This window comes from Mycteria americana, chromosome 14 (assembly GCF_035582795.1).
Source record: "Mycteria americana isolate JAX WOST 10 ecotype Jacksonville Zoo and Gardens chromosome 14, USCA_MyAme_1.0, whole genome shotgun sequence".
NCBI classification, from domain to species: Eukaryota; Metazoa; Chordata; class Aves; order Ciconiiformes; family Ciconiidae; genus Mycteria; species Mycteria americana.
The window spans coordinates 8,077,599-8,091,918 of NC_134378.1; the positions used below are offsets into that span (position 1 = coordinate 8,077,599).

Consider the following 14,320-nt stretch of genomic DNA (forward strand, 5'->3'; position numbering starts at 1 on the left):
GACACTAATTCAATCTGTATGGCTTTGGGGTTTTGTGATGGAGAGGGAAGGAACAGATTTTATTATTTTAAGCAAAGCTAGTGATTATACCCTTCTGCCCAGAACATGATTTGGAACAAACAGATAGTCTGCTGTATATTTAGTCTTTAAAAGTGCTAATTTCAAGGGAAGAAAAAAATAAAAGCAGTTAGTGCTGCACTGTTTGGAAGGTTTTTCTTTTTGTGTGTGTTTGAGCTGCTTAACCAGATAGTTTGGTACTTCAGGTACATCAAACAAGGCAAGAATTAACCACTGCACTTTATGGATTCAGGAGGTCTGTAAAGAATGTTTTTTGGAGGAGTTGCCATTACTTTGTTCAGATACTGGTATTTTCAAGCTAATAGTGCTAAAATGTCTTTTTCCAAGTTTATGAATCAGACCCGTCAAGCGCTTGAAATGAAAATGGAAAATCCAGTCAGTGGCAATACCTCAGTGATGAGACCAGTTATGCAGCCACAGGTGGGATCACAGGTAAGTAGTTATTACACTAGCCATCTGAAACAGTAATTTTTAAATAGACACATCTTTTACACGTCTGTTTAGAATTTGGACCTTCTTTCATGGTTGCACAGCATTCCTTTTTGTTTTGTTTTTTCCCCTGTACAATTAAAAAAAGATGGTTTTTTACCTCTCTTATTCATGAGATTTCAGAAGGCTTTGTTCCTTAGGTCATGCTATCAATGCAGTATGCCAGTAGTCTTTTCCATGGAGGATATGATAGTTAATCTACTTTATCATGTGTTTAGCACTCACAACAACTTAATAAAAACCTTTGTCTGATAGTTTGATGATTTTTTGTACTGGCTGTGGGTTTTTTTAACTTTCTGTTCTGGTAATGGATATGCTGGATCTTAGAGTGTAGGTGGTTTGATTGACTCTGACATGATTTCATTTGTAAAAGTGTTTTCTAATATGACTTTTTTTTCTTTGGGGGATAGCAGCAAGGTTTTCTTAATGCTCAAATGGTGGCTCAGCGTAACAGGGAGCTAATAAGTCATCATTTTAGACAACAGAGGATGGCAATGATGATGCAGCAGCAACAGCAACCTCAGGCCTTCAGTCCACCACCAAATGTGACTGCCTCAGGAAGCATGGATAGTGCTTTGACAGGCCCTCCAATGGCTCAAGTTCCTCCACAGCAATTCCCCTATCCACCTAATTATGGTACTAGTACTAACGTGGTTTTTATTGTCTGTCTGGTGTTCTGTTCCCTTTCTTCATTTATTATTAATCCAAGCTACCTAAATACCAATCATTCTGAAAAATGGAAAATAATTTTACAAAAAAGGATGACTTTTTCCCTTCCCATCATTGCAAGAAGATAAACTAAAAGTACAAAGTGATGATAACTGAAGTGTATTGTCTGTCCTTTGTCTTTTAAGGAATAAGCCAACAACCTGACCCTGCGTTTAGCAGAGTATCAAGCCCTCCCAACCCAATGATGTCATCAAGAATTGGACCCTCCCAGAATCCCATGATGCAGCATGCTCAGACAGCAACAATGTACCAGTCCCCTGAGATGAAGGGCTGGCCCTCAGGAAGCATGGCCAGGAGCAGGTGAACTTCACAGTTATAACCTGTAGCTCAAAAATTGTCTTTCATTTTGCTGAAAATAGAAGCTATGTTAAATAGCTTGTAGTAGGAAAAGGATTTAGAAGAGGGAAAAATAATTGTATCTCTAGCGTCTGTACTGTCCTTGATCCTGCTCTTGTTTAGGAAATAGGCCGATTAAATGCATCTTCTGCTTAGCTCTATTTATTCATATGGGACCTCTGCAATCTTTGTAACTGGAAGCAACATTCAGTCTTTGAATATTGAAAAAATAACCCGGGGGGACAAGTATTACAATAGTAATACAATAGTATTACAAGTACAGCCCTAACAGAAGACTCCACAAAGGTTACATAGGAAATGCCTACACATACTTCTGTGTGTATCTAAAAGTTCAAAATTCCTTTTGGGAGGGAAATTTCTGTTTCTATGTAAATGTAAAAATAGTTTTATCTTTCATGTGTTGACAGCTGGTGCAGGGAAGGCAATATATCGATGTGTAAACTTCTTGGAAGGTAATTTTATTTGTCCTTTTGTGCTTCAGTTCTTTCCCACAGCAGCAGTTCAGCCATCAAAGTAATCCAGCAGCGTACAGTATGATGCACATGAATGGCAGCAGTGGCCATATTGGACAGATGAGTATTAATGCCATGCCTATGTCAGGGATGCCTATGGGTCCAGACCAGGTAAGCTGTACATAAAGATCGAGTAAAAGATCTGTTGACTCTTTTCCCATCGAGTATAGTTTGCTTCAAGCCATTCCTCTGGCACAATCCTGTTCTCAGTTACCCTGTTTGTATTTACATCTGTAGACCTACCATTTGTATGTCCCAAGAGATACTTTATTTTTGAGGATGATTTAAATCAAGTCCATGATGAACCCAAGCTGTATGTTGTGATTAGCTGTTGACTTTGAAGTATCATAGGTAGGCTCAAGGCTTAAACTGCACAAAGGATACCTAAATACTTCAGAGCCTGGAGAAAATGCAGACAGCAAAACACGGAGATTGTGAAATGCATCTTCAGCTGATGTAAAAGATTAATATATAATCTTTTACATAGCTCTCATGAGTCAGACCAAGAATCCTGGTAGCACAGTATCCTTCTTCTGGCAGAAGCTGATGATGATACTTACCTTTATACCTTAGAATAGCTTGTGTATGCATAGCAAGAAACTGTGGAAAATTTAGGCCCCTTATTTAAGGGAAAAATTAGCTAATAACAGGCACTGCAAAGAAGGCTGAAATACTAAATATACTTTTGCTGTAATCTTTTCACAAAATACCAAGGGATGAACAACATAATATTGAGATAAGTTAAATATATTCAAGTAGAAAGTACCTCATGAAATTTTGTCTGAGGTACCTAAGGAAGCAGCCAAAATAATCTGAGGACTTCTGGGGAATAAGTAAGGTATTAGAGGACTTTGATATAAAAAGTACCTTTTATAAAGAGGGGGAAATGAAGGTGAAATATCAGATTTTCCAAACCCACATGTCATACAGTGAAGATACCCAAATAATGTGTTTAGGAAGTTCTGGGAAAGCATTCCTTTTCTACAAATTTATTGTCAAAGTGGAGCACTAAAATGCTATTCTGCTTAGAAACTGACTGTCAGTACTTTCCTCTCAAAATGCAGTATGTTGACCAGTTTTTTCAGCAAAGATGTTTTTTATTTTCTCTGATGATTATTTCTTCTTTTCTTTAACAGAAATACTGCTGACACCTAGAACCATACCTTCAAACAAGAATGCGCTGTATTAATGATGCACTAGTATAATAAAGGAAAGCTACGCATTCTTCACGGCAACTAGTACTGGCCTTCAGAAATAAGTGATTTTTCCTGTTAATCACCATGATGTCCTAAGTTACTTCATTCAGAGGGGAAAAAAAAAAAAAAAAACCCAAACAAAAAAACATTTTAGTAGAAGCAATCTCTGTATTACTGTATATTGTGGTGTACAAAAAAGGTCATACATATTTTTGGCGCTCTGCCTCTAGAAATGTGAATTTGGCAATGGCATTTTAGTAGATATGATGGGTAGACTCCTGGTATACCTTATCTGTTTACTGCAGCTATCCAAAGCCCTTTAACTACAGGCAGACAAAAGTGCCTGGAGAAGTCACGGTGGTAAGAATTTTCTGATTTCTCTAGTACCAATATCTGACAGAGAATGTAGTTCCTAGCCTTGACTCTTTTATATTAATTCCTGAATATAAATGCTGCTTTTAATCTCTTGCCCCCAAGAGTCAGGATTTCCCAAGCAAAGTAGCAGTGCAAAATGAATTGGCACATACTAGTCCAAAATCCTGTCCATTGAAGCCAAGGGGTAAAAAGAGAGGATAATAAATTTAAATTATTTAAACACAATTGTGACTAATATTTACATATTGATGTGCAGCTGAGTGCACTTTATAAAAGACTATATAATGGATTAATGCAATATCTTTGATAAGGACTTAATATGAAGGTATGGTGTACTCATGTTCCTTCTCAAACACAATCTCTTAAGAATTATTTGAAAAGACTGCATAATGTAATGTTTTCTGTGTATGGAAATTAGAGCAATAATCTTTCATCTTTTTGAAAATAACTTCAGAAAACTCAAGGCAAGGCACTGCAGTCTGAATCAGAATCTTGCAGTCTTTTTGTGAATAAATTTTGTAAATATGATCTTTAAGATAATGTATTATATATATGACTTTTGTAGGTCACTAACTCATTTTTGCAGAGTTTGTGAAGCTAAATATTTAACAAAATTGATTTCTGTAAACTCAGTGTAGTTGAGGTCCAAATAGATTTTTTTTTTTAATTATTTTAATTAAATTTAATGACTTTGAAGCTGGGTGACTTTGGCCCACATCTTTCTCTTCTTTGGTCTTCAACACTTCATTTATTTTTACATCTTTAACGTATAGCTTTTTATAAAAGACCAGTTGTTAACTGCTTTCTCCACCTGTGAGCACTTTGTTACATTTCTTTTTAAGTAAGGCAATTTGACAAAAAGGCTCTGCATTGTAAGATGTTACTGACTTGTCATGACAGTCATGTCTTTCTATAATATGTTGCTTTTTCAGTTGACGAATCTGGATTGTGTCTTTTTTGGTCAATTTTAATGAACTCTAAATGTTCTTCAGAAAAGTTTGTCTGTTGCAAAATATTTGTTGTTACATGACATCCAGAAATCTTTAAGGATATTAAGCCACACTTTAACCAAATGTCTGCACCTCATTGGATTGTTCTAATAGTAATGAATGTATTTTCTAAGCAGGTTTCTCTCATATCAGTATTTAAGTCTGGCTACAAATTTATTCATATTATTTGCTGTTAGGTTCCATTCCCGCTCTCCCCTTTTTGGTTCCTTGAAATGAAGATCCTCTTGCAGTTTTTCCAGTTTCAGGCAGTTACAATGAGTCAAACCTCTAAACTTCCACAAGGAACGACCCGGAAATGTTTAAGATGTGTGGTGCTTTTGTTCTGTTGTTCACTGTGTAATGGAAAACTGACTTCTCCCAAGTGAGTAAAAAAAAAAAAAAAAAATCTGTGTTCTTGATTGCTTCTTCTTGGTACTGTAAGCAAGAGGTGGTTTTATTGTTCAGCATATTCAGTGATCTTCCATTTTAATAGAAATAACTTTAACTAGAACTATTCTCAAAAAGTTCATCCTTAGCATACAGCCAGTTGTGTTCCAAAGGGAATGTAGATTCAATTGATCTACTTTATGCAACCCTGTCTCTGCAGTTAGTACTGAGTAGATAGATTAGGTGATAGTATTTATTTGAAACCTTCAGTCCAATTCATGTGTGTTTTTTAATGCAAAACTTTTAAAAGCCTAAGGAACTTTTATCTTCTTTTTTTATTTCTTAGAACATATCTATTTGTTGAGTAAGTGCTGCCTACTGAAGTTGAAAGGCAACAATCCCTTGCTTTTTATAGCAAATCAGAGTAGAACAATCTTTGTATTTTGTAGTTGTTCATTATATTGATGGAAACTACAAACCCTGATTGCTTTCATTAGGTGAGCTCTTAGGCTATATACTTACTACTTTATACATTGTGCCCTTTTAATTTTTTTTAAATGAGTGATTCTATTTATACATAACTGGTACCTGACTGATGTTATAAAGGATCACCATTTTCTCATCTGTGTTTAGAATGTTGGAGCTTTCCAGTACCTACTTTTTTGCTGAATCCAAAGAGTTTTAGTTTAAACTTGGTTAGAGGAGGGAGGGGGGCATTCTTAATATGCATTGATGACATCTTTCTTGGCAGCACTGATCCTAAATACTACATCTAGTTGGAAAATCTTACCTACTGCAGTAAATAAAACTGACCTTGAAATCTGTTGACATTGAATATCTCCACAAATTCTGTTTTGGTTCTATAGTAGCAGATTTTTCTGAATGTTTTTAAAAACCACCTGCATAACATTTTCAACAGTAAGAAAGAGAACAATTAGCTAGTACAGCCACCTCTGATCGCTGCTGCATAATGAGCGTTGTTTTGCTACATGTCTCTGTTACTCTTTCGATCACAGAAACCATGTTTTTATAAAATTCATATGTAATATTTTTTTCCAATCTTGGCCTAAAATACCGCTTTGAAAGTTAGAAAATCAGGACCATTTTTCAGTCATAAGACAAAATTATTTGAATGTTGTACCAATTAGCACACACTTTATTTTAGAATTTATGTGCAGACTACCACGTGACAGAATGATACAGCAAGTATGAAATCATGTAATTCTGAGAGCAATATTTTAAAAAATTCTCAGGAGAAGGCATACAGTATTGAGAACTGCATTTAAGTTTAGTTTACATTAAGTATTGCTTGAAATATCTGTATCTTTATGTTGCAAAACAGAAAAATCATGGGGACTGATTTATAAAAGAGTTGGTTGTAAGGTATTACTGCTCTTCTGATTTTTGTGTTTGGATGTTAATAATAATGTAAATAAAGGTTTCTATTTAAAATCAGACTTTGGTGACATAGTGTATTAGCTGTCTAATACTTTAAGGCTGATAACTGTATCCTGGAAAGGTCAGAGAAAATCCAGTGCTATTACTGAGGAAAGCTATATATAGCAAACGATGGAAATTTTTTTCCTAGTTGGCCGTAAAAGCTAAGGGAGTAACAACCTAGACCTTCCACCTATGAGACCCATTTAGCAACTAAGGTTGCATTGACGCCAAGTGGAATTTATGTCTTTTTCAACTTAAATAACAGTCTTTAGCAGAGCTGAAAGGAGAAGAGGTGGTAGCTTTCCCCATAACTTGGCAACAACCTACCTTTCATAAAATAACAGCTGCTGCTTGTGTCACATCCAAGTCCCACAGCTCAATATTTTGTATAAAGGGACATGGTAACTTTTCAAGCTTCCGACTGATACGTAACAGCAGCAGTAACACTGGCCATGCCGGATTTTGATAGTCACACCCTCATCTTGTCAAAGACTACAGGCTGAACACAAAAGAAGGTAAGTGCAAATTTTTTTTTAATCTAACCTAGTATTCTTTCTGCATACTCACTGGGAATGGTAGCCAGCTGACACTTTTCTCTGGAAAGCAGCAAAAATGTGTTTCTATTGGTGAGTTTAAATTCAGTATTTTTTACTTATTTGTATTGATCCAGGATCTCATCATCTAGCAGATGTTTCTGATAATCCAGGAAATCTGTAACAGGTTATAAACAAAATCTATGGCTTAAGACAGACAATCATATATTACTTCTGTTAGTAAAAAAAGAAAAACTTGCAAGAAGATTTTGGGAAGTGTATTTGACTTATTCACGTGTGATACAAATACAAGCTCAAGCCTAGTTTTCCTATATAGCACATACAATGAAAGACCCCACTGCTACTTTTTGAGTGGGTTTTTTTTTTTTCTCAGTTCCTAAATTCAAGTATATTTTTTGAGTATGGGGAGATCTCACCAGAGATCTAGATCCCCCATGAAGTAATTCCACTTGAATTTCCTAATGTGCAAAACCAGGAATGGTATCAAAATAATTTCCATGATGTATTTTTACACTGTGTTTCTAGAAGTGCAAGTTAAGTTTGTGTTTTGAAAAAAGTACCTCTTAGTTAAGAGTGAAGGCCACAGCTGGTCGAGTCTGTCACATGAGCTCCCTCCTGCATGTGCCTTTAAAACAGGTAGCAGATTAACATGAAAACAATTACAAATACAAATATGGCTGTTAGTGCCTGTACTACAATGTATTTAATAACGTCTGTATGAAAATACTCAAATAGACTCTGTACACTGTGCTTCCTTAGTAAAATGATGGGTTTTTCCCCTTTAAAAGCCTTTAAACAGTAACTGTCATTCAGAACATCTACTTTTTTGTAGAGTGAACTATAACTAGATTATTCTTTATTGGCTACAAGTATTGAACTTCTTGGAGCTGCCTTTTTTTAAAATAAATGTAGAAGTTACACTACTAAGCAAATGCTGCTTTCTCAAAGGAATTGTTTTGGCTTTTGAACATACAATATAATATTACCACATAAAAAAACTTCATACAAATCTGATTTCATTAAAATTTAAGATGTACATTTACTGAAATTTTTCAGTACTTTTAAAAATGGATAAATTCTGAAATGTACTATGCAACATTAAGTAACGGTTTGAGAAATGGTGTGTGGGCATTCCACTCTTTTTATTAACAAAATTCTTCACAACCTGAAGGAATTATTTTCAAACAGTATATTGATCAATATTTACACAACCCCCTCAAAAATCTGGCGTCCTGTTAGTCAAGATTTTCTCTAATTTTCCTAGAGGTGTCAATAGGATGGACAAGTAGACATGGAACTAAAATTGATCCTCAGAGGAAATTTGAGAAATCTCATGGTGTTGAGAATATTTAATGCTGCTCACTTCAATTCCTGAATCTCTTAAAAGTTCTTTTCCACCATTACCTTTACCCCAGTTAGAAGCAAAAGCGTCCATGTTTTCTAAAGCTTGCTCTAGAGTTATACTTGGCTTTGAAGTTTTTCTCATGACATCTGAAGATAGTTGAACTGAAAAATGTCTTAAGTTTACTTCCGCTGTCTTTGTGTACGCTTTGCCCACTGGGATGGCAATCCTCTTTGGGACGCGGCTGTATTTCCTCTTCTGTCAATTCCTGGATCAGTGTTAGTGGTGTCTTCTTGAAGTAAAATGCCTTGTGAAGCAGGTGAGGTATAATCCAAAGCAAAAAGCAGGTACAATAGTGGATATCAGAGACCTGTATTTCTGACAGCATTTCCCATGATTTCACTGCATCTATTTAATTCACTCACCAGTGCAAACATTCTATCTATTTCAGCCTCAAAGTTTATCCAGTCCTCCAGGCTAACGTTGTAATTCTTTCTGAAGTCATACACATTTTCATTTAGTCTGTACATGGTTTCAAGTTCCAGCCAGTTTGTATCCTCACGGAGGTGCAGCAGTTGGGGGAGGTTAGCCCTCCCATCCTTCCCACAGTTGTCCTCTTTAAAATAAAACAAACATGATTTAGTGTATAAACTTCTAGTAGGAAGTAGTTAGAAAGATATTTTTAATGGTTCCATGCAGGAAAAAACATTTGAAACACTGTAGGCCACCTATAAAAATATAGCAGGTATATCACAGAAACAATCCAACTATGTTTGAAACTTCAACCTGTACAAAACCTTGTGTCTCGTTAATTCTAGCTTCATTTTGGTTCGAAAGCCAGTCTTGGATCTCTTCAACTAGAAATAAAAATACTATCATTAAACAAGCAAATCCTCTTAAGCGAGTTGAGAATGCTATAGACTGTGCCTATTAAGGCACTTGTGCATATTTTTTCACTGCACAATTTGAGAGCACCTTATGATTTTTAATGAGCTGAAGTCTCAACCTTCTTTTCTTTTTCAGGGGAGATTCAGAGACAGTAACTGACATAGCAAAGGTAACTATTTTTCATGTCTTTAAATTTGTATCTCACCTTTGGGCTCTGGCCAGTTGAGAACTGAGTATCATCATCAAGTTTTAAAGGGCAGTTAAGTAAGCAAAAAGCAATCTTACATTTTAGTCTAATGTCAGAATAAACCAAAATGTACAGATCTGTCTTGTAGTCTCCTTTCTGTTCTAACTTGCTTTTTTTGCTCACAACGCATGAGGCTGTGGTTGGATAAAGAGCAAGAAAATACATGATACTCTCTCTACTCTCAGAAATTACAATCAGTTTTGTAATTCAAATTACAATCAATTTCCATCACACTGGATGGTGTGAAAGACCACTAGGTAGCTGCTACAAGTTTAAATTTAGACAAAACCAACATAATGGTCTCTAATTTTTAATGGCAGTTAACCATAATTGGGTTCTTCAACTGAGCATCGACCTTTGCTCAAGTTTGAAATTGCCTTGACCTCAGTGCTCCTATATTCCCAGAAAACATATACCAAGAGGTTTTGTACAGCAGTAGTCTGTAATGATGGCAGTATCATATTTCTTGAATAATTTAGAGGACTTCCCACGTAAGCATTCCATGAGAATAGATGATGATGTTAAAAAAAGGTGCTGCATGCAAAAAGAGAAGTGAAGGAAAGAAAGGTAAGGAAAAGCTTTTTGTGAACTGCTCCCAACTCACAGTGACTTGGCAGATGATGGTCTCTTCACATCTGGCCACTTTCGACGCTGAAACTGCCTAATTTTCAAGCAGCAAAAGGAGAAAAAAGTTAACCATCACCAAGAAAACCACCAGCACTACAGTCTGAAAGATGAGGAAGGAGAAGAGTTAGCCTGAATTTTGACTACAAAGGTTAGGACATGCTGTAACATTGAAATAGAAATAGCTCCAGTATTTCAAAGTAACTGGGATGGAAAGATCTTGCAAACGCTATTCCAGGCAGTGTCTGTCCATGTGGTTCCCAATCCCACACTCCTAACTCCTTCACCATGAAGGCAGTACTTAAAAATAATAATTTAACTATTTTTTAAAAATGTACCTGTACTGGTCGTAGCTTCCATCTTTAAGTCCTAGATGAGGAAAAATTAACAATGTTACTAACCATTGCCTGCAACAGAATAAGGTATCAGGTAAGGCGCCATTTAAAAAAAGACCCAAGAATATTGACAGAATAATCTGTATTGCTATACATGTTAACTGGAGCTGTTATTTTTTTATTTAATCCCTTATTCTAGGTAAAATAGGTTGTAAAATGGGATGGATACCTTTGAAACCTTTCTGTACATGTCCTTCAGTGGTGTATTTAAACGTCAAAACCTGTTGATTTCAAAATGCACAGCTCTGTGCAGTGCACATACTAAATAAGACCTGAAATAGTAACAGTATTTTTGGGTTGGGGGTCTTCAAGCTCTAAAGGCTACATATTTTTAAAAATAGCATTTCTTATGTCAACTTAATTGTACTAAGGGGCATAAGAAATGCAATTTAAAAAGAAGAAATACAGTAACTGTACCTCTTGCTATCATCATTAAACATAAAAAAAAATCACAAGCAGTGTAAAACCAGATCCATTGAGTAGACCCAGAGAAAATGTAAGGGATAGGAAATGATGAAACTAACCTAGAACAAGAGTAGAGACCCATTTTGCTTTTTGGAATTTAAATCCATAGTTACAAGAGCACATCTTTTGGTAGCATAATGCATCCCTTCTTAGATGTGCTGTTATTTCACAACTACCTTGCAGTAACACAGGTAGGGGAAAAAACTGATCAGCTTAAGCACTAGCGTCCTTTTTGAAGTTATTTTCAAGCCGTTTTACCAAGGCTGCATGGGCTGTACTGTCTCTAAAGAAGTGTTTCTAAAAATTATGCCTTCAGTTGGAATGCTGAAACTCAACTGCTAAACCAGTTGCCCAGAGAGGTTGTGCAGTCTCCAGCCTTGGAGGATTTCAAGATAGGACTGGATAAAACCCTGAGTAACCTGGTCTGACCTCACAGCTGACCCTGTGTTGAGCAGAAGTTTGGACCAGATGAACTCCAGAAGTCCCTTCCAACTTGAGTTGTCCTATGAGTCTATGAAGTTGGAAGTGGCTATTAGGGTACTCTTTCCCTCTTTCACCAGTTTTGTTCCTTCCTCATCTCCTTCCCCTGCATCTCAGCAATACTCCTCACTGTACTATTTAAGTTTCAGTCTTCTTTTAAGTAACATTACAGAACACAAATTGAACAAATACAAAAATCTGAGCACACAGCCATCAGCCTCAGCAGGACATTACTAGTATAAATAAACGCTAAAATCCTTTTGACTGATACAAGTTTCATAATGGTAAATAAGAGCCCCATTTCTTTTGGGGAGTTTTTGAGTGTGACAGGAGAGGCACTTACCCAGATCCATGTTCCTAGTTCTCGGATTGCATTGCTTATATCCTTTGCAGCTTCTTAGTTCCATGAGCTGGACGTGCAGTTGATTGAGAACGTCTCTATCTAGTGTATTCACTGCATTAATTAGCTGCAATAAACAGGGGTTCTTGTTAGTAACTATTGCTCTGTAGTTTGGTGACTTTCATAGATGGAATACATGCGGTTTATTTGTAACAGGAAAGAAGCCAAATCATACTACATTAAATGATTTAGGCCTTATCTACATTCTGCACCAATACTGCGCTATTTCGGCTTATCATCAGTAAGGAACAATGATGTATTTCTAGAGCTGTTCTATGATCAGGTACCTGATATGGATCGGTATTGAGATCAAAATACTCCAAAAATCCAGTAGCAAATTCACAGAACAGGAAGTTGTGGGTCTCGTTGATTGTCCTTAAACACCAGTATGTGTTGTTGTTGGCACTGGTACAGGCACAGAAAGGGCCCACTGCAAATTGAAGAGTTATAAAGACATAAGCTACGTGCTGCTGTCTTTAGCACTGTTTGGTATTTTCTGTTTATGGTATGACTTTATTCATAGACAGTTACTCTGTGACTCCTGAGCTCTAAAGCAGAGAATGCCTTAGCTTTCTGAGAACAAGTAGCCTTAGAGAACAAGTAGCCCAGCATCAGCTACTTGTTCTATGCATACCTAACCTACACAACATGGCTAATTCAAGCAACGTCTTGGCTAGTTGCTTTCTCTGTCTTCTCTGGTTGGGAAACATTCCAGATGGTGAGGCACTATGCATAATTGTACTGTACACAATATCTGTAGTTTTTTATTTGCAGTTGTTTTTGTTTTTAACTCCTTTGTCCTTTGTGCAAGGATAATGCCAACACTGAAACAGAGATTATTTAGTATGAGGAAGGCTGCGTAGCTTTGGCTACATCACTAATGATATTGGTAACTTCTAGTAATCCAGAATCCTAGCCCAGCCTAGCCAGTACCGCCTACCTATTACGTAGTTTAAAGTATCCTTACGTGTCCACAGGGGAGCAGTTTGCCAGTGTTGGTTGTCATGGGTGAAGCAGGTCAGACCAGGCATGCTGCATGTGTCATTATTTTTTATTCTCTTAAGCAGTTTGCGCAGTTTCTTCTTTCGTCTTTGCTCTCGAAGCAGCCACAGCCTGTCTTTCTCCTGTAGGGCTTTCCTGCACACATGAAACATTAGGGTCATGCAGACTCTGTTATACTTGAACAGACCTAAAAAAAAATGAAGCAGCTAATAAAATAAGCTGCTCTGAGGGAAAGAAATAACCGGTATTTTTTAATTAAATGGCTTCTCTTCCAAATGTTTCTGGATATAACAATTCAATGTCACTGGGAAAAAAAAATGAAGCCAAAGGGGTTTATAGGCTTGCCTGAAGTCTGTGATGTGACATTTCCCAAACCAGGAACCTTATCTCAAATTTACAAGCATTTCAGCATGGGCTTAGTTCGTTGCCCAGGTGTCTGTGTGTTTATGCTTTCTAATACAGGATAAATGAAATACTGCTACTTTTGCTTAGTTTGTAACCGGTGCGCATGGACCAAATGTTAAGGTCTTTGCATTTCCTCTTTCAAAGGAACAGGTCTTCACTTACTTGAAAGGATGAAGACTAGATCCCTTGTGCCTCAGTTTGCTTTTGTGTTTTGAATGGTAACTGGAAAATAAAAACAGCATTGTTGATGAACAACAGAAAGACAATTGATCCTGTTCATACCACACTTCCATACTGGATTTGAAGGAGGTTTAATCCAGTGTCACTTCTCCCATTTATTCATGTATGTGGTCAATACAAAGCAGCCTTGCTAGACTGGGTCAGTCACTTCTGAGCCTTGTTGTGCCTCTTTCTTTCCTTAGATCATTTGTGCATAGTGGCAGCTGGTGCTCTAACACTGTATTGCAAAATGTATCCACAGATTATTCCAGCTACAATTTTCAATGTTAGTTGTCATTGGTTCTTGTTTCCCTACACAAGGCAGATAAAATCAATAGACTTATAATTCAATTACAGCATTTCTTCAACTGAATATTCACTAATTTGTTCAGATGACAAGCATGCACCACCTTCCTGTCATTTTCCTTCTGAATGAAAGAATTTAAATACCACTTTTACTTTGTAGGGTTGGGGTTTTTTCTCCATTGTTACTAGCCAGAAGTTCCAGGAAAACTTTAACAAGATGCACGGAACTGCTGCAGCAATAGCAGTGTCTAATATAGTCTGAGATATGGAGGGTGGAAGCAGACATACATATTCTAGCTGGGTGGCTCTACTGTTTTGGGTCTACTTGTCTCTGTCTCCACCGACTCTTACAAGATTTTGCAGAAATTTCCTTTCTGTGTAGTTTGCAAAGTTAAAGACAAAACAGCCTTAGTCAACGGCAATATTTTATGACTGATGAAG

General features: G+C 36.6%; 2 protein-coding genes across 5 annotated transcripts in view; one reads left to right on the forward strand and one right to left on the reverse strand.

Moving 5' to 3' along the window:
* NCOA3 (nuclear receptor coactivator 3) overlaps positions 1 to 6,562 on the forward strand; it is a 94,752-nt gene extending 88,190 nt beyond the window's left edge. Inside the window, exons 20-24 of one of the 2 annotated variants that reach the window (XM_075517570.1) lie at positions 406 to 510; positions 978 to 1,203; positions 1,422 to 1,596; positions 2,135 to 2,276; positions 3,302 to 6,562. In XM_075517570.1, coding sequence (XP_075373685.1) covers positions 406 to 510; positions 978 to 1,203; positions 1,422 to 1,596; positions 2,135 to 2,276; positions 3,302 to 3,313 — 660 coding nt within the window. In that variant the 3' untranslated portion in view covers positions 3,314 to 6,562. The remainder of the gene's footprint in view (positions 1 to 405; positions 511 to 977; positions 1,204 to 1,421; positions 1,597 to 2,134; positions 2,277 to 3,301) is intronic. The other variant, XM_075517571.1, reaches the window with a different exon arrangement.
* Positions 6,563 to 7,367: 805 nt separating this feature from the next.
* SULF2 (sulfatase 2) overlaps positions 7,368 to 14,320 on the reverse strand; it is a 169,809-nt gene continuing 162,856 nt past the window's right edge. For all 3 annotated transcript variants that reach the window (XM_075517573.1, XM_075517572.1, XM_075517574.1), the window contains 7 exons: positions 13,517 to 13,576; positions 12,915 to 13,084; positions 12,235 to 12,377; positions 11,891 to 12,014; positions 10,546 to 10,576; positions 10,188 to 10,244; positions 7,368 to 9,064 (listed from right to left, as the gene is read on the reverse strand). In XM_075517573.1, the coding sequence (XP_075373688.1) occupies positions 9,034 to 9,064; positions 10,188 to 10,244; positions 10,546 to 10,576; positions 11,891 to 12,014; positions 12,235 to 12,377; positions 12,915 to 13,084; positions 13,517 to 13,576 (616 nt within the window). In that variant the 3' untranslated portion in view covers positions 7,368 to 9,033. The remainder of the gene's footprint in view (positions 9,065 to 10,187; positions 10,245 to 10,545; positions 10,577 to 11,890; positions 12,015 to 12,234; positions 12,378 to 12,914; positions 13,085 to 13,516; positions 13,577 to 14,320) is intronic.